The sequence below is a fragment of the Aulonocara sp. 'chitande type north' Nkhata Bay genome, linkage group LG5, assembly GCF_057382095.1.
Source record: "Aulonocara sp. 'chitande type north' Nkhata Bay isolate Kocher_YH1m ecotype deep benthic linkage group LG5, A_spYH_male_GT1.1, whole genome shotgun sequence".
In the NCBI taxonomy this organism is placed as follows: Eukaryota; Metazoa; Chordata; class Actinopteri; order Cichliformes; family Cichlidae; genus Aulonocara; species Aulonocara sp. 'chitande type north' Nkhata Bay.
The window spans coordinates 15,781,213-15,808,134 of NC_141348.1; the positions used below are offsets into that span (position 1 = coordinate 15,781,213).

Below are 26,922 nucleotides of genomic sequence, written 5' to 3' on the forward strand. Positions count from 1 at the left end.
CATATGGTTATTGTTCATGTGTCCAACAGCAGAGGGGAAGAAACTGTTCTTATGGCGAGAGGTTCTGGTGCGAATGGACCGGAGCCTCCTGCCTGAGGGGAGCAGGTCAAACAGACTGTGTCCAGGGTGAGAAGGGTCAGCTGAGATCCGAGCTGCACGCCGCAATGTCCTGGAGGTGTACAGGTCCTGCAAAGATGGGAGTCTGCAGCCAATCACCTTCTCAGCAGAGCGCACAACACGCTGCAGTCTCTGTTTGTCCCTGATAGTGGCTCCAGCGTACCACACGGTGATGGAGGAGGTGAGGATGGACTCGATGATTGCAGTGTAGAATTGCATCATCGTCCGTGTTGGCAGGTTGAATTTCTTCAGCTGCCTCAGGAAGTACATCCTCTGCTGGGCTTTCTTGATGACGGAGGTGATGGTGGGCTCCCACTTCAGGTCCTGGGTGATGGTGGTACCCAGGAAGCGGAATGAGTCCACAGAGGTGATGGGGGTGTCAGTCAGGATGATGGGGGGGAGTGGGGCTGTGTGCTTCCTGAAGTCCACAATAATCTCCACTGTCTTCTGGGCATTCAGCACCAGGTTGTTGTGGCTGCACCAGGACACCAGACGTTCAACCTCCCTCCTGTAGGCAGACTCGTCCCCGTCCGAGATGAGTCCAATAACGGTGGTGTCATCTGCAAACTTGATTAGCTTGACAGACTGGTGGGTGGAGGTGCAGCAGTTGGTGTACAGGGAGAAGAGCAGAGGAGAAAGAACACAGCCCCGAGGGGAGCCGGTGCTGATGGTCCGGGAGTCCGAGACATTCTTTCCCAGCCTCACATGCTGCTTCCTGTCCGTCAGGAAGTCAGTGATCCACCGGCAGATGGGATCAGGCACATTCATCTGGGAAAGCTTGTCTCGGAGATGGTCTGGAAGGATGGTGTTGAAGGCAGAGCTGAAGTCCACAAACAGGATCCTGGCGTAGGTTCCTGGGGAGTCCAGATGCTGCAGGATGAAGTGTAGGGCCATGTTGATGGCGTCGTCTACAGACCTGTTGGCTCTATATGCAAACTGCAGGGGGTCCAGGAGGGGGGCCGTGAGGGTCCTGAGATGGGAGAGAACTAGGCGCTCAAAAGACTTCATGACCACAGATGTCAGAGCCACGGGTCTGTAGTCATTTAGTCCAGTGATCCTAGGTTTCTTGGGGACAGGGATTATGGTGGAGGACTTGAAGCAGGCAGGCACATGACATGCCTGCAGTGAGGAGTTGAAAATGCCAGAAAACACTGGGGCCAGCTCGTTTGCACAGTGTCTGAGGGTGGCAGGAGACACACCGTCTGGGCCGGGAGCTTTCCGAGCATTCAGGTTCTTAAACTGCTTCCTCACATCTGCTTCATGAATATGAAGAGTTGTGGTGGGAGGAGGTGGTGTGAAATCCTCTTTTGTGTGGGGTGAGGAGGGGGGTGTTGTAGGTGAACGGTTTGAAGGTGGTGATGGCTCTATGTAGGGGGGAGAGGTGGGGGAATTAGTGTCCAAAGTGTCTCTATTGTTGGGGCCGTTGGAGGTGTGAAGGCTGCCTGATGGCTCGTCAAAACGGCAGTAGAAGTCGTTAAGGGTGTTGGCTAAGAGCAAGTCATCAGTGGAGTGGGGGGTTTTAGGCTTGTAGTTTGTGATATTCCTAAAACCTTTCCACACAGAGGCCGAGTCATTCTCTGAGATCTGCTGCTGCATTTTCTCAGAGTGCTGATGTTTAGCAATGTCCACTTCTTTAGTGAACCTGTACTTGGCCTCTCTGTAGCAGTCCCTGTCTCCGCTTCTGAACGCCTTTCTCTTTTCCAGCCACAGCTTTTTGAGTTTAGGAGTAAACCAGGGTTTGTCATTGTTATAACTCACCCTGGCACAATGCTGTCCTCACAGAAGTGGATATAGGAGGTGACAGTGTCCGTAAACTCGTCCAAGCTGTTAGAAGCAGCCTTCAATGTGTCCCAGTCTGTGGTCTCCAAACACGTGCGAAGCTCCTCCACAGCCTCGTTGCTCCACAGTTTTTTAGTCCACCCTGATAACGACTGTGTTTAGATTGTTCCTTCCCATTCCATGCAAGGCCACCTGGGTTGGCTGGAAATGGTAAATGGCCTGTATTTATATAGCGCTTTACTAGTCCCTAAGGACCCCAAAGCGCTTTACATATCCAGTCATCCACACATTCACACACTGGTGATGGCAAGCTACATTGTAGCCACAGCCACCCTGGGGCGCACTGACAGAGGCGAGGCTGCCAGACACTGGCGCCACCGGGCCCTCTGACCACCACCAGTAGGCAACGGGTGAAGTGTCTTGCCCAAGGACACAACGACCGAGACTGGCCAAGCCGGGGCTCGAACCGGCAACCTTCCGATTACAAGGCGAACTCCCAACTCTTGAGCCACGATCGCCTCCAAGAAGACTGTTTACTTAGCCTAGCAGGGCGAAGGACACTGTCTCAGCTGAACTCTGGACACGCACACACATACATATACACTGATATGCACACACTCATCCCTCCTCTCTTTCCAAACGCCTTCGATGCTTGTTCCCTCCTGGGAACACGGCGGATCTGAATGGTAGCGCTGGGCAGTGTGGAGATACAGAAATTCTTTTATTGCTGCCATATAATCTGCATCATTATAATTGCATTAATAACATTCTTTACAGCATTATTTCATGTAATAATATTTCTCACAGTATTGATACTGCATTACATTTGTTTATTGAAGATGTCCATTTGAGGATCCTTCCATTATGTTAACTTTTATTACAAGTACGGTTAGAAGTATTTTATACACATTGCTTATCTGTGCTTATTTTGAGTTGATGTTCAGTTCATTAAGGGTCTTAAGCTTCACTGGCGTGACTGTCCAGGTGATACATGCTGAGGGAAACTAGAACATAGAAGGATAACTGCAATGCATGCTTACAGTACATATAATACATATAATCTAGGAATGTGTCCGGCCTGAGGCCTCAACTCATTTGGTGTCTTACTATATTTTATTCTACTTGGTAATAGATGATCAGAGTCAATAATTAGCCTCAGAGACCCTGAGGGCTTGAAGTTTATTACCTTGTATGGAAGGTATTATAGAAAAGAGAAGTTCTATGTCTGCTTATAGCTATTAAAGATGTACGATTAACTGTGACTAATGTCTGGAACCTATTTTAATCTGTCATTGACGCCATGGGGGGGCGTGTACCCCACTGCTTTATAAGTAGCCAAAATTTTGGTCAGAAGACATATGTTGATGTTTTCTCCGGGCTGTTAATAAACTCATCGGTTGATTGCACTTTTCTGGGGCCTCCGTGGTTTGTGACACTGCTCTACATTGATTGATTTTGCGACAGCAGGATGGCTGCTGCGTTTGCTTCGGATTACTCCTCACCCCCCACCCGACCCTGTGGCTTGTCACGTGTTCCATAATGTTGTGCTGTGGACATTTGTGCTTTTTTCCCCCAATTCAATTCAATTTTATTTATATAGCGCCAAATCACAACAAAAGTCGCCTCAAGCCGCTTCATAGATACAGAGAAAAACCCAACAATCATATGACCCCCTATGAGCAAGCACTTTGGCAACAGTGGGAAGGAAAAACTCCCTTTTAACAGGAAGAAACCTCCAGCAGAACCAGGCTCAGGGAGGGGCGGCCATCTGCTGCGACCGGTTGGGGTGAGAGAAGGAAGACAGGATAAAAGACATGCTGTGGAAGAGAGACAGAGGTTAATAACAGATATGATTCAATGCAGAGAGGTCTATTAACACATAGTGAGTGAGAAAGGTGACTGGAAAGGAAAAACTCAATGCATCATGGGAATCCCCTGGCAGCCTACGTCTATTGCAGCATAACTAAAGGAGGATTCAGGGTCACCTGGTCCAGCCCTAACTATATGCTTTAGCAAAAAGGAAAGTTTTAAGCCTAATCTTAAAAGTAGAGATAGTGTCTGTCTCCCGAATCCAAACTGGAAGCTGGTTCCACAGAAGAGGGGCCTGAAATCTGAAGGTTCTCCCTCCCATTCTACTTTTAAATACTCTAGGAACAACAAGTAGGCCTGCAGAGCGAGAGCGAAGTGCTCTAATAGGGTGATATGGTACTACAAGATCATTAAGATAAGATGGGGCCTGATTATTTAAGACCTTGTATGTGAGGAGCAGGATTTTGAATTCTGGATTTAACAGGAAGCCAAAACAGGAGAAATCTGCTCTCTCTTTCTAGTCCCTGTCAGGACTCTTGCTGCAGCATTTTGGATTAACTGAAGGCTTTTCAGCAAGTTTTTTGGACATCCTGATAATAATGAATTGCAGTAGTCCAGCCTGGAAGTAATAAATGCATGAACTAGTTTTTCAGCGTCACTCTGAGACAGGATATTTCTAATTTTAGAGATGTTGCGCAAATGAAAGAACGCAGTCTTACATATTTGTTTAATATGTGCGTTGAAGGACATATCCTGGTCAAAAGTGACTCCAAGGTTCCTCACAGCGTTACTGGAGGCCATGGTAATGCCATCCAGAGTAAGAATCTGGTTAGATACCATATTTCTAAGCTTTTCAGGGCCGAGTACAATAACCTCAGTTTTATCTGAATTAAGAAGCAGAAAGTTAGCAGCCATCCAGGTCTTTATGTCTTTAAGACATTCCTGCAGTTTAACTAATTGGTGTGTGTTATCTGGCTTCATGGACAGATAGAGCTGGGTGTCATCTGCATAGCAGTGAAAATGTATGCTATGTCTTCTAATGATACTGCCTAAGGGAAGCATGTATAATGTAAACAGAATTGGTCCTAGCACTGAACCCTGTGGAACTCCTCAGTGTGTGAAGAGGACTCTCCATTTACATGTACAAATTGGAGTCTATTAGATAGATATGATACAAACCACTGCAGTGCAGTACCTGTAATACCTACAGCATGTTCTAATCGCTCTAATAGGATATTATGGTCGACAGTATCGAATGCTGCACTAAGGTCTAGCAGGACAAGCACAGAGATGAGTCCACTGTCAGAGGCCATAAGAAGATCATTTGTAACCTTCACTAAAGCTGTTTCTGTGCTGTGATGAGCTCTGAAACCTGACTGAAACTCTTCAAATAAACCATTCCTCTGCAGATGATCTGTTAGCTGTCTGACAACTACTCTTTCAAGGATTTTCGATATGAAAGGAAAGTTGGAGATTGGCCTATGATTAGCTAAGACTGCTGGGTCTAGAGATGGCTTTTTGAGTAAAGGTTTAACTACAGCCAGCTTGAAGGCCTGTGGTACATAGCCGATTATGTGCCGGGGTGGCTGTAGCTCAGGTGGCAGAGCAGGTCAGCCACTAATCAGAAGGTCGGTGGTTCGATCCCAGGCTGCATGCCAAATATCCTTGGGCAAGATACTAACCCCATGTTTGCCTACTGGTGGTGGTCAGAGGGCCCGGTGGCGCCTGTGTCCGTCAGCCTCGCCTCTGTCAGTGCGCCCCAGGGCAGCTGTGGCTACAATGTAGCTTGCTATCGCCAGTGTGTGAATGTGTGTGAGAATGGGTGAATGACTGAATGTAGTGTAAAGCGCTTTGGAGTCCTATGGACTAGAAAAGCGCTATACAAATGCAGGCCATTTACCATTTACCATTATTAGAGATAGGTTGATCATATTTAAGATCGAAGAATTAATTAATGGCAGGACTTCTTTGAGCAGTTTTGTAGGAATGGGGTCTAAAAGACACATTGATGGTTTGGAGGAAGTAATTATTGAAGTTAACTCAGAAAGATCAACTGGAGAAAAAGAGTCTAACTTAACATCGATGGTACTAAGAATAGCTGTAGATAATATTACATCTGTGGGATGATTACTGGTAATTTTTTCTCTAATGATAAAAATTTTATTTGTGAAGAAGTTCATGAAGTCATTACTAGTTAACGTTAAAGGGATGGTTGGCTCAAAAGAGCTGACTTTTTGTCAGCCTGGCTACAGTGCTGAAGAGAAACCTGGGGTTGTTCTTATTTTCTTCAATCAGTGACGAATAGTAAGATGTTCTGGCTTTGCGGAGGGCTTTCTTATAAAGCAACAAACTATTTCTCCAGGCTAAATGATGATACTCTAAATTTGTGACACGCCATTTCCTCTCCAGATTACGAGTCATCTGCTTTAGGGTACGTATTTGAGAATTATACCACGGAGTCAGGTACTTCTGATTAGAGACCTTAGTTTTCACAGGAGCTACAGTATCCAGAGTCGTACGTAGTGAGGAGGTAAAATTATTAACAAGATAATCGACCTCTGTTGGAGTAGTATTCAGATAGCTGCTCTGCTCTATGTTGGTACAGGGCATTGAAGATGATAACAGTGGGTGGATTATATTCTTAAACTTAGTTACAGCGCTTTCAGAAAGACATCCACTTTGATAAAGTCTACTCTCCACCGCTGTGTAATCAATTATTGTAAATGTAAATGTTATCAGGAAATGATCAGACAGGAGAGGGTTTTCAGGAAACACTGTTAAATGTTCCGCTTCTATGCCATATGTTAAAACAAGATCTAGAGTGTGATTAAAGTGGTGGGTGGGTTCTTTTACAATGAGAGAAGCCAATTGAGTCTAATAACAGATTAAATGCCATGTTGAGGCTGTCATTTTTAGCATCTACATGGATGTTAAAATCACCCACAATAATTATTTTATCTGAGCTCAGAACTAAATTAGATATAAAGTCTGAGAAATCAGACAGAAACTCTGTGTAAGGCCCAGGTGGACGATAGATGATAACAAGTAAGACTGGTTTCTGAGTTTTACAGCTGGGGTGGACAATGTTAAGCATCAGGCTTTCAAATGAATTAAAAGTCTGTCTTGGTCTTTCATTAATTAATAGGGTGGTGTGAAAAATTGCTGCCACACCGCCCCCTCGGCCTGTGCTTCGAGATTTCTGGTAGTTAGAATGACTCGGGGGTGTTGATTCATTTAAACTAACATAATCATCTTGCTGCAACCAGGTTTCTGTAAGGCAGAGTAAATCAATTTGTTGATCAATTATTAAGTCACTTGGAGGAGAGAGACCTAATATTTAATAATCTACATTTCACTGTTTTACTCTTTGGTTCAGATGTGGATACTGTATTGTTCTTTCTTTGTAATTGTTTATGTTTAAGTTGTTTGTTGCTGGTTTTTAGTTTGTTTTTTGTCTTTTTGGGAGCTGACACAGTCTCTATGGAGACGGGTTTTTGGGGGGGGTAGCAGGAGGAGAGAAGCTGCAGAGAGGCGTGTAAGACTGCAACTCTGCTTCCTGGTCCCTTGTGCAGAGGAGTTTTTTTGTTTCCTGTTCTCATGCTGTCCTCCCAGGAGCCCAGCATGAGTGGAGGTCTCTTTTTTTCCCTCTTGTACTTTCCCATTGTAGTGTATATTTCAGTGTTTTTTCTGTAACGCTACCGATCTCCGACCTGTATCCCCATGTGATGCTATTTCACAGCAGGGCAACCTGCACGTGGCGAATAAAGCCTTGATTGATTGATTGATTGATTGACTGATTGATATGAGTGCTTGTGTATAAATACACAAACAATACACATATGCTTTCAATTGTGTAATTTAAGTGATCTAGATAGCTCTGTTTTGGAAGTTCAGTTAATGCTAGAAATGCGCATTAGAATTTGTATGTGCTTTTTGTAGTTTGTACGTGTTTTGTCTCTGGGGCCACCGCATATATTTATATATAAACATATATAAATAAACCCACTTTTTTATATTAGTAATTCCTTTTGTGCATAATTTTATATTATTGTTAATAATAAATTAATTAAAGCAACAAAACAACCTGAAGAGCCGGTTCGGAGCTGAAAGAGCCAACTCTTTTTAGTGAGTCAAGCCAAAAGAGCCAGTTCTCTAAAAAGAGCCGGAAATCCCATCACTGCTGCTGCTCTGTACAAGCTGCTGGGGGGCTGTTAACGATGGCCAAGCTATCGTTGCCCACATGGACTACAGGGCTCTGGCTAGCTGCAGGATTTTCAAGGGTCTGGAGCTGGGATTCCAACTCAGTGATTCTGGTTTCCAAAGCTACAAACAGGCTGCATTTATTCTAATTATAATTTGCAGGTGATTTAGCAGAAAGTATGTTTGGATAAAGCACACGAGGTTACACTGTGGAAGAAGTTATTATCTAAAGGTTTCTAAATAAGGGAGCTACACAGATTAGTGTGGAAGAGGAACTCGCACCTGGAGCTGAGCAGCAGCATCTGAAGCTTCAAAGATTCTGCGGGCCAGGCCTTTGTTTTGTTTGCTCATCACATCCAGGAAGGAATAATCCACATCATTTCCAAATCCAAGACAGTACAGAGACATTTTTCCCCCAATAGCTGTACGCACATTCTCCTGGATCTTGCCAGTGTTGCGCTCTCCTAAAAATGCATGCATGCAACACACAATGATAAAAATGCTAAACGCAATGTAATGTTAAATGCTGAACAAACATAATCTAGCCTATGGTATGTTTGCACTCTACATACTTACCCTCATTTGGCATTCCATCAGTCAGTAATATAATCATATCAGCACTTCTCTCTGGTAGCCTCTCCATCTGTCTGTCTTTGACCAGCATGTGTACAGCAGTCAACACTGCATCATTAATATTGGTTGCTAAAAGAAAAACACAATTCATGTTTTAAAATGCATAAACTATTAATGTTTTTGTGCTGTTAGGTGTTTGTTTTTTTGTTTTGTTTACTTGTTTTTTTGTATTTCTTACCTCCTCTGCTATGTATTCTTTTGATGTAATTCATGGCTTCAGTTATGTTTTCCTTTGTTGCTTTGGTAAGTGAATCCTTCCAGGTTTCAATAACAGAATCAAACAGGATGATGGCAAAGTGGTCGTCTTCATGGACTTGTTGAAGAATGGCCAGCATAGCTTCTCTTGTCTACAAAGAGTCAGAGGATGACGTGTGTCCACGTGAACTTTGACATATTAGAAGCACATCAGGGGTCAGAACAACTTCTTACCTGCTCCATCTTTCTTCCACTCATTGATCCACTTATGTCAATTACAAAGACCACATTCTTTGGGAGTTTAGGTAATTCAGGAGCAAAGAAGTGCACAAAGTATCCATTTACAATCTGAAGAAGAGACAGATTCCAAAAAGTAATGAATTTTAAAACAATGGTGTAATAAATCACTTTTTCAATTTGATCTTATTCAGTACTTGAAGCTTTCACTGACCTGTATGTCCCCAAGGTTCTTCTCTCGCTTCACATCATAGCTGACAATAAAATCTCCATCAATAAGTGTTCCATCACAACCTGGACACTTCCTCTGCTGCTCCATGGTTGGTGAGAAGGAGATATGCGCCTGAAAAGGGAATAATACATACACAATTATGATCCCAACTGAGATTCAACCGTGCAATAAAATGCAGCACAATAATCAGAAGGTTTATTATTGTATGAAGGTACCTTTCTGTCTGTGACAGTTTTCTCCACCAGAGGGAGCAGCTCATTCGAGAGGAAGGTTGCATGGGCGTCAACATAAGAAATGCCCTGAGGCTCATAGATGTTTGTCACAATCTGTTTCCACAAAGGCAAACATGGAGACAAGAGATCATTTCTAATGTAAATCAGGAAATCACCCTATGGGGGTTAAAATGTCTTAATGCAGGGGTCACCAACCTTTTTGAAAGTGAGAGCTACTTCTTGGGTAGCGATTAATGTGAAGGGCTACCAGTTTGACACACACTTCTCAAATAACAAATTTCCTCAGTTTAACTTAATTATGTGTTATCATTAATAATTAATGATATTCATCTATGTACGGACACTAATTATGTTAATTATTTTTCACCATAATTATAAAGAATGCAAGTAGGAAACAAGGTAGGAAACATAAATATCAATATGCAACGCTTTATTTCTATATATCTCTGCAAGTATTTACATTTTGAAGTGATCACTTCTACAACATTTTCACTTACCATTAACAAATTTTAACAAATCATGCACTGTTACATACATTATTTTTGTATGTATGTAACATACAAAAAATCAACTTTCAAATTTTACAGAACTTTTCACCAAATTGGCAGCATTTTAAAGCAAATTGTCACATGTTACACTTAACAAACACATTTGTTTTTCAATAATTAAATTCAACTTTGACATGACACTGTAATGTTGCCACTGAGAACATCTAATATGGCTTTCTTTGTCTGTTAGTGGGAAACCTGGCATTGCATGCTGTTCACCAGTGTGTTGTAATCTGGGGTATAACTTGACACTGCAACTCTGAGTGAGTCTTGCAGATGTGCATCGGAGAGGCGTGTTCTGTGTTTGTTCTTGATGAAGTTCATGTCAGAAAAGGCTGATTCACAAAGATAGGTTGAACCAAACAGGCTGGCAACCTTCATAGCTGCTGTGCACACACCACTGTACTTTTCTGTGTCAACAAGGCACCAAAAGTTTGGTGCACCCAGATAGGCTTTGAGGTGGATGTCATTTTGCAATGTTACAATTTCGATTTCCACCTGTCCAGCATCCAAGCTGAACATTGAACTTAGTTGCTCAGCAATGCATGTTGTGTCCACATTCATGAAAGGATTGGAAACAAATGAGACTCATGGCTCAAGCTGATCAAGGTCACAAAACCTGTTCTCAAACTCTTGACCAAGTCGGTTTATGACTTGAGTGTACTTTTCTGCAACTTTGTCAAAAGTCTCAGATGCAGAAGCATTGTCTTTCAGCACCATCTGCACAGAGGGAAAGTGCAGCACCTTTTTTCTCTGTAAATGCACAGAGAAAATGTTCATCTGGGCTTTAAATCCATTTAAAGCACTTATCATGTCAGCAACAGTCTTACCTTTGCCTTGCAGCTCACAGTTCAAATGGTTCAGTTTCCCAGTAAGGTCTGTTAAAAACGCAAGGTCAAGTGTCCACTCAGTGTCCTCCAGCAGAGATGTGTCTTCCCCTTTGGATTGCATGAACTCCTTGATTTCACCCAAAAGTGACAAAAAACGAAGCAAAATCCGTCCCCTGCTGAGCCATCGGATTTCCGTATGTAGTAGCAGGTCACCATATTCAGCTGACAGCTCCTCCAATAGCACCTTGAATGTTCTGTGCTGTTTAGCTCTGGAGCGGATGCTGTTTATGATCTTCACGACGGGAGTCATGACGTGCTCGAAGCCGATCACCTTTGCGCATAACGCCTGCTGGTGAATGATGCAGTGGTAATGCATGAAGTTTGGGAACTCTGTGTCACCTTTACAGTGAGCGATGAATCCCGTATGTCGGCCGATCATAGCAGGAGCCCCGTCGGTAGTCACTGATACCAGCTTTTCCAACGGTACCTTTTTCTTCGCGAAAAACTCCTTCACCGCGTTATAGATGTCAACTCCCTTCGTAGTTGTCTTTAGCGGCAGTAGTGTCAGAAGTTCTTCTTTTGTGGAGAAACCATCAAATACCATCCGGATAAAGACCATCAGCTGTGCTGTACTGCTGCTGTCGACGGACTCGTCACACTGGATGCTAAACCAACTGCACTTTGCCAGATCCTGATCCAACTGATCGGCCAAGTTCCCGGACATAGCCGACACTCTTCTAACAATTGTAGTTGCCCCCAGCTGGACATCAGAGAGAGTGGAGATTACATCGTTTCCATATTTCTCGTCTTTAAGCACAGTTTTTGCAATTATCATCATTGCTTCTTTGAAATACTCCCAGTCTAAAAATGCCTTCTTTTTCTTAATCATGAAATGTGTAGCTCTAAATGAGGCTTCGGTTGCTTTTTGAGAGTTTTTCACCGGTCTCGTGAAAAAAGACTGCTGTTTGCTCAAACCTGCCTTTAATTCGCGGGCCTTTTCCGCTCGCAGTGTGCTGCCCTTTGGGTAGTTAGCATGGTAGCTTGTGTGACACGTTCGGAAATGTCTCTCCACGTTGTGCCGCTTTGCTGTTGCCACAGTTGCCCCGCAAATGAGACACACGCATGAATCTTTCACAGTGGTAAAAAAGAACTCTTCCTCCCATTAACTGTGAAAATTATGTTTTCTTCCTTTTTTCCGCCATGTTTTCCTCATCTCCTCACCTTTGCCTTTGCTGGTCTTCACGGCAACTGTTTCCGTGGAGACCAGCTAGCACTATAAATATTAGATCATGATCTAATATTTAATAATAAACATTTTTTATATATTATCTCTAACAAATTAACACCAATGCAATTGTGATTAAAAAAAAAAAATAGCAAGAAAAAATAAAAATAGATGCAGCTTACTGGTAAGTTGTTATGGTGAGCTATTTTTAGAACAGGCCCGCGGGTGACTCATGTGGTCCTTGCGGGCGACCTGGTGCCCGCGGGCACCGTGTTGGTGACCCCTGTCTTAATGCATGCTCAATCATCCAGGTAAGGAAATCCCAAAAAGTTCATTTGTGGATTCTGTTAGTGTGGACCTAGCGTTTTTAGAGGGAGAAATGTTTCGTCACTCATCCAAGTGACTTCTTCAATCTCAGCTGACTGCATGTTTGTGCAACCTGGATTCACCTGAAAGTCCTGAACCAGTGTTTTGGGTTTGACTCTGGTCAAAAGCTCATATCGGCCCAGTTTCCTCTGAAGGAGCTCCTCATATGTCAGGACAAAGGTCACGTTGCTTTCAGCTGCAATATTGACAGAGACTGAAAACTTCTCCATCTTTCTTCCAGAAGCCCTGGAAATAACAACAACAAAAATGTCGCAGAGATATCTGAGAGCTGTTCCGGTGAATTTACATGATCTGTGTTTCTGGTTCATCTGGACGACTCACTTGACGAGTCCAGCAGTCTGTCCAGAGGAAACAGCCTTCTCGTACTGTTTCTTAGCTTTCTCTTTGTCCTTCACCTCTCCGACATACACCTGACCCTCGATTTCCCTGTGAGGCACAAAGATGGAGATAGACATGAGGGATGTAAAGCACATAAATGGACACCAAGATAGTGACAAATTCAGCTTTGGAGCACAGTTGTGAAATGAAGGACTGGCCTATAAAACTGTCAGAATGATTAGAGAGGAAACAGACTAACATGCTGAAGTTTGTGATGAAAGCAGTCTTGGGCAGCTCCACTTCAAAAAAGATTTCCTGTGACGAGCTTGCTTTGTTGAACGCCTTGGAGGTCATGACAGTGTGGGCAAAACAAGAGGTCACAGTGCAGTCCACTGTCACACTGTGCACCTCCACCTGAGACAGAGAGACAGAAGAAAATGTAAGAAGATAAAAATGGGGTTCTCTCTATGAATCTGATTTTTTAATCTGAATTAAATCAACTCTCTCACATGTGTAATGAATCAGCATATAAGAAAAGAGCTGCCCTTTTATTTTCTGTTTAAAACACAATTGTTCCTCTGCTCAGATCTTCACAAAAGCAGCAGGTGTTGCATAAATGTACAATTTATAATCTCTTGACCCTTTTTTTAAACACTCCTTGTTTGTATCACATCACTAAACTGAGCTGAGAGTATTTTACAAATTTTACCTGTGTGCTGTTCATCTGGATGGACTAGCTTAATATGTCCACCTGCTGTTTAAAGGAGTTTGCGTTCTCCTTTCATGTTGCAGCATTGTTTTGGGTGGGATTTTTTTTGCCAAACTGACCTTTGGTAACTCACATATTCCTATTTGTTTATACATTAATGAGGTCTAGTTTATATCAAGTGTAGTGTTTGAATTAAAAAAGCCTTTCAAAGTAATGAAAGGTAGGGCTGTTCGATATAACGATACATATCGGATGACAATATAAAAACATCTATCGTTTCATTTTACGCTGTCGTTTGTTTCGTGGTGTCGCAAAATAAACTGTTGACGGCAATATTTTTTCCATCGTTCTGATGGTCACTTTAGTCAGTGGCGTGTCTAGAAAATTTTTGTTGGGGGGGCCAGGTATGGGCACAGATTTGGAGAAGGGTGGCAGATGTAATTGGCAGATAATGTTAAAAACAATTCTACCAACCATTAACCATAATTCAATAACCCTATAAACCTAATAACCGAATGCGCTTTTAACGCTTATTAGAATGAGATTTTAACCACTACGGTTTTTAGATACTGCGTCGATAAAGTACAAGAGATACAATCAGTGCTTTGTCAGTGTTTATTCAGCATTCAAGGACAGCAATATTTGCATAGTATATTTACTGAGATATAGTGCACATATGTTTTGGGCAAAAACATTATTGAATATTAAAATACGAACATTTTTAACATACAATTGGGCAAATTAGCCAATGCAAAACTTTATCTGCCTGTTAAAAAAAGAAGATAATCTTCTCACAAACTGGTGTTTGATTTTGAAACGGAAAAAGTGGGGAAACAACTGAAAAGACTAACATTTGAATAAAACCTGAAAGCAAGTAAATACTTTCTATGCTGCCTTATGGTAAACTTTGGTAATATTGATGTATAAAGAACAATACTGGCTGATGATGAAATACAGTCAGCTGGCATGGTGACACTGCCAGTATTAACCTGCAGGGCTGGACTGGGACAAAAAAAAAAAAATCAGCCCGGGCATTTTGACTAGAGACCGGCCCACCATGTATTAAAGCCATAAAGCCTTTGAATGAAAACAAATGCTGTTGTGACAGTGATGTACAGTCTTGTTGGTATATGCATGATTTCTATACATTTTATGCCAGATAAAAACTTTGTTTGCAAGATTCAGATAATTATTTAATAAAAGTGAGACATTTTAAATGAGAATAAGAAAGTAAAGTATTTCTTTGTGCCCCCCTCTCCCTGTTAATGCCCTACCTGGCCCCCTGGAAACACTTTGCTAGATCCGCCCCTGCACAGCTATCAGCTGTCAGCTACTTAGAAAAGGATCCTGGTGTTATTTGTCTCTCAGAAACAGTTCATAACTTCCCTTCAACTCATTCATGTCACCTAAAAGGTAAACCTGTTTCTCCATCACCTGTTCAGCTCTGATGATTCAGTAAGGACATCTCCTGGTTTCATCTTCATGTTTCCCTCTCACCAGATATCCAAACCGACATCATGACCAGCAGCTTTACAGCTGTGGCTCCAGCAAACATCAGCTGATACTAGAAATTAATATTAAATAAATTCTAACAACAGCTGATCAAGCTTAAACATGCTGCTGTTGTTTAGCGGGAAATCCGCTGGTTTCCTCTTTCTGGCGCAAAGTGGGCGATAAACAAACAAGAGAGGAAAGCCGATCAGCTGATCATTGATCAGTTTCATGATTGAAGTAGAAACAGGAGAGGGAGGGGGAGAGAATGAGAGAAGAAGAGGCAGCTGTGCAGCAAAGACACAGAATAACTCCAGCTTTGTGTCTTTTTTTTCATTCTAGCTGAAGTACGGGACAAACTGCGTCCCCTCTCAGCTCAATACGAAACATGTAATATTTTCTCTGAATGAGGGACCATTCCATTTTTTAAGGAGCCGTTGGCAACTCTACTAACTAACCTTATGAATAAAATAAAGTTCACTATCAATAACATCATAGCACCCACCCAGCTGTATAGAAACTCCGTCATACTAGCTAGCACGCAGAACGAGTTATTGTAACTGACTGTAAAAAGTCAGCACAACGAAAATAAACTCCACCTAAACTTGGTTTATATCTGACCCAGACAGACTGCAGGTCATAACTTCTTACCTGAAATTCAGTTCACCTGACACTTGGGCCGGCGGCCTCCTCGGGTCTCTCCTCCTCCTGCCTCCCCTTCCCTCATCCACCTGCTGGCCTCTGTGGAAGCTCCGCCATAGCCACCACCAAACAACTGAGTTATTTTTACACATCGGCCAGCATCTGGCCAGCCCACCACCTGTCATTGTTCATGCCATTACAAAAAAAAAAAAAAAAAAAAAAAAAAAGTCATCAGGCCACTGGGTAAATGCCCGGTATGCCTGATGGCCAGTCCAGCTATGTTAACTTGTTAATCTTTTGCCGAAAAATTGTTTTTTGCGGTGCCGGCTCTCCTTCCTTTGCTAACATGATGCTCATAGTGCAGAAGCCGATGCTGCATTCACTTACAATCGGATATCTGAGCTTCACTGTGAAAACATAAATCGTACATTTGATATTTCATTGAATTTTATTGTTTTAGCTTCGGGGTGGCACCTGGGGTGGCCAGCCTGGTTGCGGGATGGCCTGTGCCCCCCCAGGCCACCCCGCTGGCACACCACTGACTGTAGTGACTATATTAATTTCTTAAAGTTCTCTCTTTCTCTTATATTTAATATAACCACACTACTGACGGACAAGCGCCTGTTTTTATGCGTTGTCGTTAGCAACAGCGACGGTAACACCTTCGCGTGTCCGCTTGTTTATGTTCCACATAAACCTTTCACAATAAAGCTCAAGATCCTGTTGGGACTTTTCATAAACTGAATCATGTGAAAGAGCAGATTATTTACGGATGAGAAATAAAAAAGAGCCGTCAGGTGCTAAAAAATAAACCTTAGACTCAAACGTTAGAACAGGCTTTTCCCCGCAGCACGCCGTCTAATGAATACAAAGAAAACAGCGGCAGTTACAACTTATGTCTAAAAATGTATCGTTTCATGCATCGGTTAAAACACTCGACTCCAGGTAAAGGACGCGCAGCTGGAAATGCTTCACGCAAGTCGAGCTGCCCGAGATTCACAGAATTTACAGAAAATGTTAAATTTTTGTGATTTATATCGTTATGGGACGATAGAATTCTTATATCGGGATATGAGATTTTGGTCATATCGCACAGCCCTAATGAGAGGCTGTTATAATGAGTTTGCTCATTTGGGGAAAGTAATAGAAGACAGGAGAAATCTTTACAGATTAATCAGCAGCCCCGACACTACACTTTGATCACACAGTTTATTTGGCAGCCATCACTTCAGGTCCCTGTGAGCTTATCCACACATCCCATCGAGAACAACAAGCAGGTTTCTCTCCATGAATCTGATCTGTTAATCTGAATTAAATCAATTATCTCCCATCACCATTATCATCACCAGGAATATGAATGGATACATTTCTTACCATTGCTTCATTTGTACTTCTTTTCTGTAAGAAAAAAGGGCGATAGATTCAGTTCACACATAGTCTCTTTGTCTTAGTGAAAACACCTCATTAGGTTTAAATCACTGTTAAACTGCAGTTTCTAGTACTGCATCATATCAGCTCAACTTCATAACACAGATCACACCATTTTTTAAGACATATCTACTGGTAAACTGACAAATACATAAATATACGATGGAAATGTAGATCTTAGTGCTGCCTTGTTTTTTTTTAATGCGAATCGTTTGCCAAGTACCTGCAGTGATCTGGCAGCTCCTCTTCTTTCCTGAAATACACACACAGGATATTATGGAGAATACATGAAGTAAGTTTTAAGAAAAAACTCAGACAGTTTGTGATTAAGTTTTGCTTTGTTGTTTTAAATTAAATTACAGGACTACTTTCTGAGGACAATGCTGTCAAAATCATACCAAAATGTTTTTTCAGTTTCATATCACAAAAGTGTTTGACGTTACCTGTATGGCTTCATCGTGCCTGGAGATGACCAGAGCTCCTGAGGCTGAGCTGCTCAGCCAGAGGCAGGCGCAGCCCCACAGCAGCAGCAGGCGAACACCCAACAGTCCAGACATGATCAAACTCTGACTGAACACTGGCTGACTTCAGTGCAGAGCAAAACTCTCAGTGTCCTGTGGGAGGGACACGTATCTGTGTGTTTTCCTATATTGACCAGCTGCCCTAAGCTCAGTGTCCAGGAGGCTGTGAGGTGCTGTGAACCACAAAGATAATATTTGCTAGTTTGTGGAAGTCTGGGAGAGTGAATCCAATCGACACTTATTTAAACACTTAGCAAAGTGACAATAAAATCGACATCCATGGTTTCAAGATCAAGAAAGAAATCTGAAAAAGTTGGTTCTGTTCATCTGGACGTAACGTTTTCAGTGGGAGAAACGTTTCATCACTCATCCAAGTGACTTCTTCAGGCTCAGCTGACTGCAGGCTTCCCCAACCATATTGACAGAGACTGAAAACTACAGTGCTTTCTTCCAGAAGCCCTATAAACAAATAAAAACAAATTAAAAAAGTAAAAACACAACAACAACAACAAGACTATCACACTATCACACATTAACAGCTCCAGTTAATTTGTACAATCTGTCTTTCTGGTTCATCTGGACGACTCACTTGACGAGTCCAGCAGTCTGTCCAGAGGAAACAGCCTTCTCCTACCGTTTCTTAGCTTTCTCTTTCTCCTTCACCTCTCCGACAAACACATGACCCTCAATTTTCCTGTGAGGCACAAAGATGGTGATTGACATGAGGGATGTAAAGCACATAAATTGACTGCATGATAGTGACAAATTCAGCTTTGGAGCACAGTTGTGAAATGAAGGACTGGCCTATAAAAACTGTCAGAATGATTAGAGAGGAAACAGACCAATGTTGTTCCCTAAAACAGGGGAAATAGTGAGGAGAAGTGAAAGAATGGCACGGACACGCAGCTCTCACTCTCACGCGTCTGTATATAGTAACAATACTTTACATAACATTAACGGACAAAAACATATTTTTAACTTGCAGATGTTAGCTGACACAGTCACGAACTTTCCGCATGTCGTTCAGTAGTTAACTTTTACAGACAGTAACAGAAAAAAATCTTCACACAATATGGCGGAGTAATAGCGAAAACAAGCATACACAACAACAGAGGTTTTCAGCAAAAACAGTCCGCAATTCACATCTTCCGCTACAACGAACAATGATAATGGGCTAATAAGCAACAGTAACACATGCTGCCACGTTTATACAGATCTGTGCATGGCACTTACTATAAACAGGGGAAATAGTGAGGAGAGCCAGATCTTTGAAGTGAGCGACGCGAAACCGCTCCCAATGGATTTTTATTTTTTTTTATTTTTCTCACGCTCTCTCTCGCACTTTTTTCCGCTTCTTCTTCTTCTTCTTTTACGTATTATTGGCGGTTGGCAAACAACTGCATGGTGCATTACCGACACCACTGGTATGGAGTGTGGACAGAAATCACGCTAAAAAACAAAACAAAATAAAAACAAACAAAAAAACCCACTTCATATCCTCCCAAACAACCTTCCTTCTCTCAAAAACTGAAACAATGCCTGATAACATTTATCCCCTGACTCCTTCTGCAGTAACTCTACAAGATCAAGTTTCATAGCAATGCTACTGAGATTTTGGACCAACCGTCTCCTCTCTACCATATAATTCCGACACTGCAAAATAACATGCTCCAAAGTTTCATCCGCTCCACAATAATCACATTTCCCTGATGCATGTTTCCCTATCAAGAACAGTGTGGAATTCAAACCCGTATGCCCAAATCTCAGTCTTGACACCACCACCACCTCCTCTCGCCTACTCCTTCTTGTGGATCTCCTCACTCCCACCCCCCTTTGAATTTTATATAACCACCTTCCCCTCCTGTCTTCTTCCCACTGTTTCTGCCATCTACCTGCCTAAAATCTTCCACCCACTGCACTGCTAATAGAATCGCTATCATTTCTCCTGTAAACACAGACAATCCATTATTAATCCTCTTCCCAATTTTTACCATAAAGTCCGGAATTACTACTGCCACCCTCACTTGACTAGCTGGATTCTTTGAAGCATCCGTATATACTTGCACATACCCATAATACTGATCTATGAAACCCTGAATTGAGTGTAGACCACCTGCCCCGTCCTTACTCTTCTCAAAGAAAAATCTACAGCTGCTTCAGGAAGTATCCATGGAGGGATTGCAGGCACTCACCGACATATGTCTAAGTGGTCCAATTTAAGTTCCCTAGCTCTTCCCCCCACCACCTATCCAAAGCTCTTTAACTCCCTACTGCCCATCTCACAGCAAGGTCTAAGTACATCTAATGTAGGGTGACCCGTCCCCTGACCCTGTAAGTTTGCCCAATATGTCAATTTAAACTGTTCCCTCCTCAACCCTAGTGGCATTTCCCCCATCTCCACCTGCAAGGCTACAGTGGGAGTCATCCTAAATGCCCCTGTACAAAGTCTCAACACCTGATACTGAATCAAATCTAGCTTGCTAAGAGAAGTGTCTGCTGCCGAATTATATGCCAGACAACCATAATCTAACGTTGACCTTATCAATCCAGTGTATATAGCCCTCAGGGACTCCCTATCCGCGCCCCAATCCTTCCCAACCAAACACCTCAAAATGTTCAAAACTTTTTTACACTTATCCATAGTGGTGCAACGGATCAAAAATCTCACGGTTCGGATCGGATCACGGTTTTAAAGTCACGGATCGGATCAATTTTCGGATCAGCAAAAATAAAAAAAAAGACAAAAATTCTACTTGCCATTTACTTATTTAAGTATTTTTTGCCTATTAAAAAACATTCAACTGAAGACTCATTCCACGCACTTATATAAAAACAAGTTAAGGTGCAATATGGACATTATGGACCATGCTGGGCAGCCTCTGCATCCTCTGCACAGAGCCATAAACAACCAGAGGCAGTGGCGGTCCTAGCCTGTTTCGTGCCCCGGGCGAACCCCCCCCCCACCCCCCCCCCGCTCCACACACACACACACACACACACACAAAACATATCAAGGATTATACATTAACATAAAACTGTTGTCGGAACCATACTGAATTTCGCCAGAGACACACACACACACATATGAAGAGAGGGAGAGTATGCATTGTATGCAAACGGCTACCAAACAGCCATCATAATTCATCATACAATGAGAACAGGACGAATCAACAATTAACAAGGACTAATTAATATTAAAATCTGTAACATAATGTATTGTTTGGAATTTAGTCTGTTACTGTTAGTATTTTTACCATTTCTTTTTGGAGCAACTGTAACCCACATAATTTCCTTAGGGATTAATAAAGTATTCTGATTCTGATTGTTTCAGGATGACCTGCCATTATCCAATGACACATCTGCTTACCTGTATCTTTTGCTCGTTTCTCCTCCTCTTGTTTTCCCTTTTTTCTAAACTGAGGACCTGATGGCTTTGAACTTTTCTTTTCTATCTTCCATTGGTTTTAATTTTGCACTCCAGTATGAACACAAATCCCCCAACACGAGGATCACCACAACATAACCTAATAGACCTACACCTTAGTTCACAGATTTGCTTTGTCTAAGGTTTATTTCTGGGATTTCACACAACCTAGGATTCAAATCATGAATACATAATGGACTTGGATTTACATCATTATGAATGAAATGTGCTCTATTTGGAAGCAGCCGGCCCCCTCCCCTTTCGACGGGTTGTGTGTGAGACTTTAAATCATCAAACTGTAAATTATAAATTTTAAATTGTTATTGATCCCTTTACCCCTGGTCCCTAAAGTGTATATTTATTTTCTTACTCTTCTTATATATATTGTTTGTTTACTTGCACTGCTGTAACTGGAGCCTAGTCTCGTCTCTCTATATACTGGACTGTATGTAGCGAAGATGACAATAAAGTTTACTTTGACTTCAGCAGCGAGCAGGCGCACCGAGGGCTAAAGAATTTTGAAAAAACATCGGTGCAAATTATAAGTCTGTATCATAATGTCTGGTGTTTTCGTGTTTGTTGTTTTGTTTTTATTTTGTTTTATTTTGCGAGTTGGTTATTAGATGCTGCTCCAGCCAGCTAGAGAATCCCCCGCCGCCCCGCCCTCTCCTCCCAGTGCCGCAAGCAGCAGGCGCACCTCGCAAACGTGTCGCCCGTATCAAAACCCGCTACTGACCAGAGGAGTCTGTTCAGTGACATGTTGCTTCTCCCAAAGTCAAGGACCAGCAAGTCCTTTGTCCCACACGCCAACAAACTGTTTAACTCCTCGCTGGAGGGGAAACGGGGACAGAGGAGGGGGAACAAGTAGCTGTAGTGCCTTTTCACTGTGCAATAGTTTTTGTTAATATCCAACGGTGTAATAGACTCACAATACTTAAAATGTGCCGTTCCCTTGTATTCTTATTCCTATTTATTCTATTTATCTCTTTTGCATTCTCTGTATTTATAAATGTGTATATATGGTATATTTCTGCTCACATTCTGCAACTTCTGTTGGTGCTGTGCTACTGGAAACTGAATTTCCCGGAGGAACCCACCCGAGGGATAAATAAAGTTTCATCTAATCTAATGTAATCTATAGTGCAGTGCAGGGCTTTGTACCACCCCGCTGTGACGGTCACGTGGCTTTCCGTTGCCCTGGAGCTCCACCCAGGGGCGATTTTAGCCCATTTTTGGGGCATGAATCAAAGCACCCCGAAAGATTTCTTACTTTTTCGACTTTTTTTTTTTGACAATATTTGCTGTTTGTGTGACACACTACTAAAAATATAAAAAGCATACAGTACTTGGTTGAGACGTAACATTTTAACAACAAAAGTATAGATAACCCCCCCTCCCTCCCAAAATGGTTTGTTCCAGCTCTCCCCTACTCTGGCTCTAGCGTCCTTTTTGCCAGAGTGATGGTGGCTGAGACGCAGCTGAGCGGATGTGTAAGTGCCTGGCTTAAAACTAGCTACATTTAACCTTCAGTTACTCTTTATATAGTTAGGAAGGAGTCAGACCATGTTTCTTTTTAGCTGAAAAACATTACACCAGGTAACCTGCAGTGTTGAAAACGTGTTTTCCGACAATGTTGGCTACCCTACAATCCGTCCTGCTCTGTAGTAAAATCAGCGACATTTGACCGTCCTGTTGCTCCCATTGAAATGTATACAGCCTATTTAAAATCTAAAACTTAAAATTGTCTGTAGCCTAAAGTTGTTACCACTGTCCTGTTAGAAATGGATACTAACTAGCTAACTGACTGAATGCCCATTAACCTTATAACTCCTGTTGTGTGTGTGTACAGAGAGACAGCCAGGTTTATAAGGGATATAAGGAAGTTTTTTTCAAAAACAGCAGCCACATTCAAGTAAAAGTGTAAAATCAAATGATCCGTGAATCAGGAATAATGTTGGATCAGTGTTTGAATAATTATATCTTTTATTAGATGTGGTTTGGTTATTTGCCTTTTGGTTGAAAGTACACTGAGAGAGGACTTTTTCATTAGTGATCTTAATAGTATTTTTTTATATTAATGTAATTTTTCATCTAATTGTATGCAATCTATTTGTGTATGATTGTCAGTCCAAAGAGGGAGAGAGGAAAGAGGGGAATGTGAGGTGAAAGTAAGAACCAGGTAAGAAAACAGACAGGGGAACAGTGACAGGCAAAACAGAAACTGTTAAACTGACAAAGAGAAAAAACCTGGAAGTTGTGTTCCCCCTATATTAAAGGTGCTATACAGAATCTGCTAAATAAAAAAAAAACTGGGTTGAAACATTTTTGACCCTCTTTAACAACATTCCAACATAACATTATCATTGATTGGGGAGATTAAAATTAATGATATATTTTTATGTAGTTCAGCCACAACTCTACTAAAACCTCAGCCAGTAATAGGTAGGCCAACTTTTGGACCGTCCAGTTGTCTGTATGACTGCCGCAGTACTAGGGGTGGATTTTAATAATCAATTCATTGATTAAAATTGATTCTGGCTTGGATAACGTGATATCGATTCATTAAAATCCTGAATCGATTTTTTTTTTATATAAATGTATTTTTCCCAAAATTCCAGAATCTCAGGTGAAACGTCACAAAATTCTGACAACCACCAAACATTTAAAACAGTAAATGAGAGCAGGTACATGGCTTCTGCACAAAGACGTAAACACAAAGAGCGGACCGCGGATCAGAATCAGTGAGATGTCGCCTTTCTCACCCGACGGCACGGACACGGTCGGGGCTGAAAGCTGACAGCTCGCTGATTCAGATGTTTCGGCGGATCCGCGCTTTGTGTTTACGCCCTTTTTGCGCTGATTCTAAAGCTGTTCGTTTTATCTCTCTCCAAACAATATTGACTGAACCAGCAGCAAAAGAAGATCCAAACTAAGCTTCACATAAACATTGTCATACTTTTGCTGTTTTGCTTCCACCACAATAAGATCACACTTCATGCACAGCTCTCTCTCTCTCTGTACTTCAAGAACAGTTTCCCGTCTATCCCCGAAATTTGTTTTCTGCATTATTCATTTGCTTGTTAAGCACAAGACTACCGTTATTTACAGCGCTGTCGGCCGATGTTTTTTTTTTCCTTTTACTTACTTCCGAAAAGAAAACCTAATTTCTGCCGTTCAATACTGAACAAATCTAAACTTTTTAAAATTATGCAAAATACAAAATGCTTAGCCGTGTCTCTAATAAAACCGCTGTAACTTCAGAGGTAATGTTCATATGTTGATTAATGTTTTTCTTTCGTTTTTGATGTACTGCAGAATATTTTTTAAAAATCCCAGGAAAACCACCTTCATGTTTTTCTGTGTTTTATCTTCAGCTACTTTGACACAAAGGCATCTGCTGTGATGCTCACACCTTTGATAAAGTCTCGCAAGTGTCAGCTTCCTTTTTATAGATACAAAAATATGTAAACGTACTGATTTGAATTATAATATTTCTGACTGTCTGAGGCAAAATTTCCCAGATTCAAATTGAATTGAATCAAATCGAATTGAATTGTATCGAATCGAATCGTTGATCGAATCGATTCAGGACCTTGTGAAACGGAATCGAATCAATTCTAGAAATCAGTGACGATACCCAGCCCTACGCAGTACGTACATCACATTTGCACACTATCAGAAAGTGCCAAATGGTGCCCTGGTGGAGTGAGGAGCTGTAAAGAGAAGCAGAGTGCTCTGTTTATATTCTAAAAATGTTTTAAGCTTGTTTCAAAAGATTCTGTACAGCAGCTTTAAATGTTTTCCAAAAGGACACTTACCTTTTCAGTGTTTCTCAAACTTTTTACAGTGTGTACTACCTGATAAAAATGTCAAGCTCTCCCAAGTACCACTATGAAAGCATGAAACTCATAAATCTTACAACACAAAATTAGTATTATTAAATTAGTAAAATTAGTATCTGCAGTAAAGATTTTTTCATACATTGTATACATTGTACCACAGGCAAAGTTGCCTCCATTTTTATAGTTTTTTTTTATTAATATTTTGTAATAATTTATTTGTAATAATTTATTCTGTTTTGGGAGTGTTTTTTATGTATCTGTATTATATTATACATACACATTAAAAGTGAATCTCTGTCCAAAAAATGCAGTCCGTTTACTTTTTACTCACTATGAGCATCATTTATTATTCTCCCGCAGTAATTAAGGTTAGGATATGTTTTTTTTTAATTCCAATCCATTCTTCTTTTGCAGCATTTAAATAACCTTTATCAGATTTGATGGTTTTGTTACAGACTTTTCAAATAGGTGTTTTGTTTTTCTTTCACAAATGTGGGATTAAATTGTTAAAATGTACAAAACAGTGATGTCATGTTTTGTGATGAGGACCCAGGCACAGAGAGACTTGATGAATTTATCTTATGATTTAATAAAGAAATTTGCAGACTTGCACAGAGATGGTAAAATTATGATTACTGATAACGGAGAAGAAGACAACAGACGACGAGGACAGGGAGGAACAGGGGTTTAAATGCACCAAGGAGACAGTCATAGAGAACTTGGGACAACTGGAGACATTTAAGGATGCAGGAATTGACAGGGAAGAAGTATCATCATGACGTGTAAAGTTTATCTTGCCTGGTTGGCTGTAGGGTGGCTGTAGCTCAGGTGGTAGAGCAGGTCATCTACAGATCGGAAGGTTGGTGGTTCGATTCCTGGCTTCCCCCAGTCTGCATGCCAAATATCCTTGGGCAAAATATTAACCCCAAATTGCTCACCGATGCAATGTGTGAATGTTACTTAGAAAGCACCTAGAACAATGTGCTTGTGTGAATGGGTGAATGCACAAGTTGTGTAAAGTGCTTTGAGTGCTCAGAAGAGTAGAAAAGCGCTATATAAGAACCAGTCCATAGTTGGGCAGCTCTCTGGGTGCTCAGCACCCCCAAAGCTCTAATCCTAGAATCGCCCCTGCCCACAGCCATCTTTGAAACATTGTTCAGGCATAACTGTATATATTGCATGACAAAGATGTTAAAAAAGCATAAATAACAGTAGTTGTTAAAAAATACATTTTATTTGTAGCTCATAAAGGTCGATTTGTACGTATTAAAAAGCATTTGCTTTGATGATCATTACTGCTGCTCAAGTTAATAGAAAGATGCAAAATCTTATTTTGAGTTATTTCATAATGCAGGATTTATGTAAATCAGATTAGTTTTTCTATTTTGTATTTCTTTACAACTACAGTTTTACCACTTGTCAAATGAAGATTATGAGAGTAAAAAGTCAACTCTACAAACACCAAGCTAAACCTTTGTATTCACTGACAAAGGTTCCAAACATTGTGGAGGGAGTGTGTGTGAACAAACATCCACAGTTGTTAGGATGCCTGGGTCATTGACCCAGGGTTTTGAGTTTATTATATTATTTCTAGTCTTTGGTTTCTTTGAGTTCTGTCTTATGGTTTATGTCTCTGTGTTCTCTAGTTGTTCTGTCTCCCCTGTCAGCTGTATCCCCTTGTCAAGTTCTCGTCTCTGTGTTATGTTTCCTGTTTTACTTTCTAAGTCCGTGTCTCATGTAAATGCATCTGATTTTGCTTCCTTTGTCTCGTTAGTCCTGATTTGCCCCAGCTATGTTTCCCTCCTGTTACCCATTCCCTGATTGCTCCCTCTGTGTATTTAAGCCCTGTGTTTCTCTGTCTCCGTGTCACAATCTACCCTTATCTAGCTGTGTGTTCTGGCTGTGTAAGTGTATTTTGTATTCCTAGTTTTGTTACACTTTTGAGTAGTGATGGGCAGATGAAGCTTCATGACGCACTGAAGCTTTTCATCCAATTGGTTCACCCCAGCGCAAAGTGTCTTGAAGCTTCATTTGCTCTAGTAGGACATCTACTGGATGTAAAAATATTAGTTGGCATGAATTTGAAGACTGTGGCCTTTTGCACACAGCCTGTAAATGTCAA

At 41.5% G+C, this 26,922-nt stretch overlaps 1 protein-coding gene across 3 annotated transcripts in view; it reads right to left on the minus strand.

Moving 5' to 3' along the window:
* The window catches only part of LOC147330072 (inter-alpha-trypsin inhibitor heavy chain H3-like), a 35,866-nt gene extending 16,954 nt beyond the window's left edge, over nucleotides 1–18,912 (minus strand). For all 3 annotated transcript variants that reach the window (XM_086291628.1, XM_086291627.1, XM_086291626.1), the window contains exons 1-14: nucleotides 18,768–18,912; nucleotides 18,124–18,228; nucleotides 17,457–17,993; nucleotides 17,237–17,266; nucleotides 16,960–16,983; nucleotides 13,003–13,157; nucleotides 12,747–12,851; nucleotides 12,488–12,650; nucleotides 9,418–9,528; nucleotides 9,185–9,313; nucleotides 8,968–9,081; nucleotides 8,717–8,885; nucleotides 8,482–8,607; nucleotides 8,188–8,369 (exon numbers count right to left, since the gene is read on the minus strand). In XM_086291628.1, the coding sequence (XP_086147754.1) occupies nucleotides 8,188–8,369; nucleotides 8,482–8,607; nucleotides 8,717–8,885; nucleotides 8,968–9,081; nucleotides 9,185–9,313; nucleotides 9,418–9,528; nucleotides 12,488–12,650; nucleotides 12,747–12,851; nucleotides 13,003–13,157; nucleotides 16,960–16,983; nucleotides 17,237–17,266; nucleotides 17,457–17,570 (1,422 nt within the window). In that variant the 5' untranslated portion in view covers nucleotides 17,571–17,993; nucleotides 18,124–18,228; nucleotides 18,768–18,912. The remainder of the gene's footprint in view (nucleotides 1–8,187; nucleotides 8,370–8,481; nucleotides 8,608–8,716; nucleotides 8,886–8,967; nucleotides 9,082–9,184; nucleotides 9,314–9,417; nucleotides 9,529–12,487; nucleotides 12,651–12,746; nucleotides 12,852–13,002; nucleotides 13,158–16,959; nucleotides 16,984–17,236; nucleotides 17,267–17,456; nucleotides 17,994–18,123; nucleotides 18,229–18,767) is intronic.
* Between the last annotated feature and the right edge of the window lie 8,010 nt (nucleotides 18,913–26,922).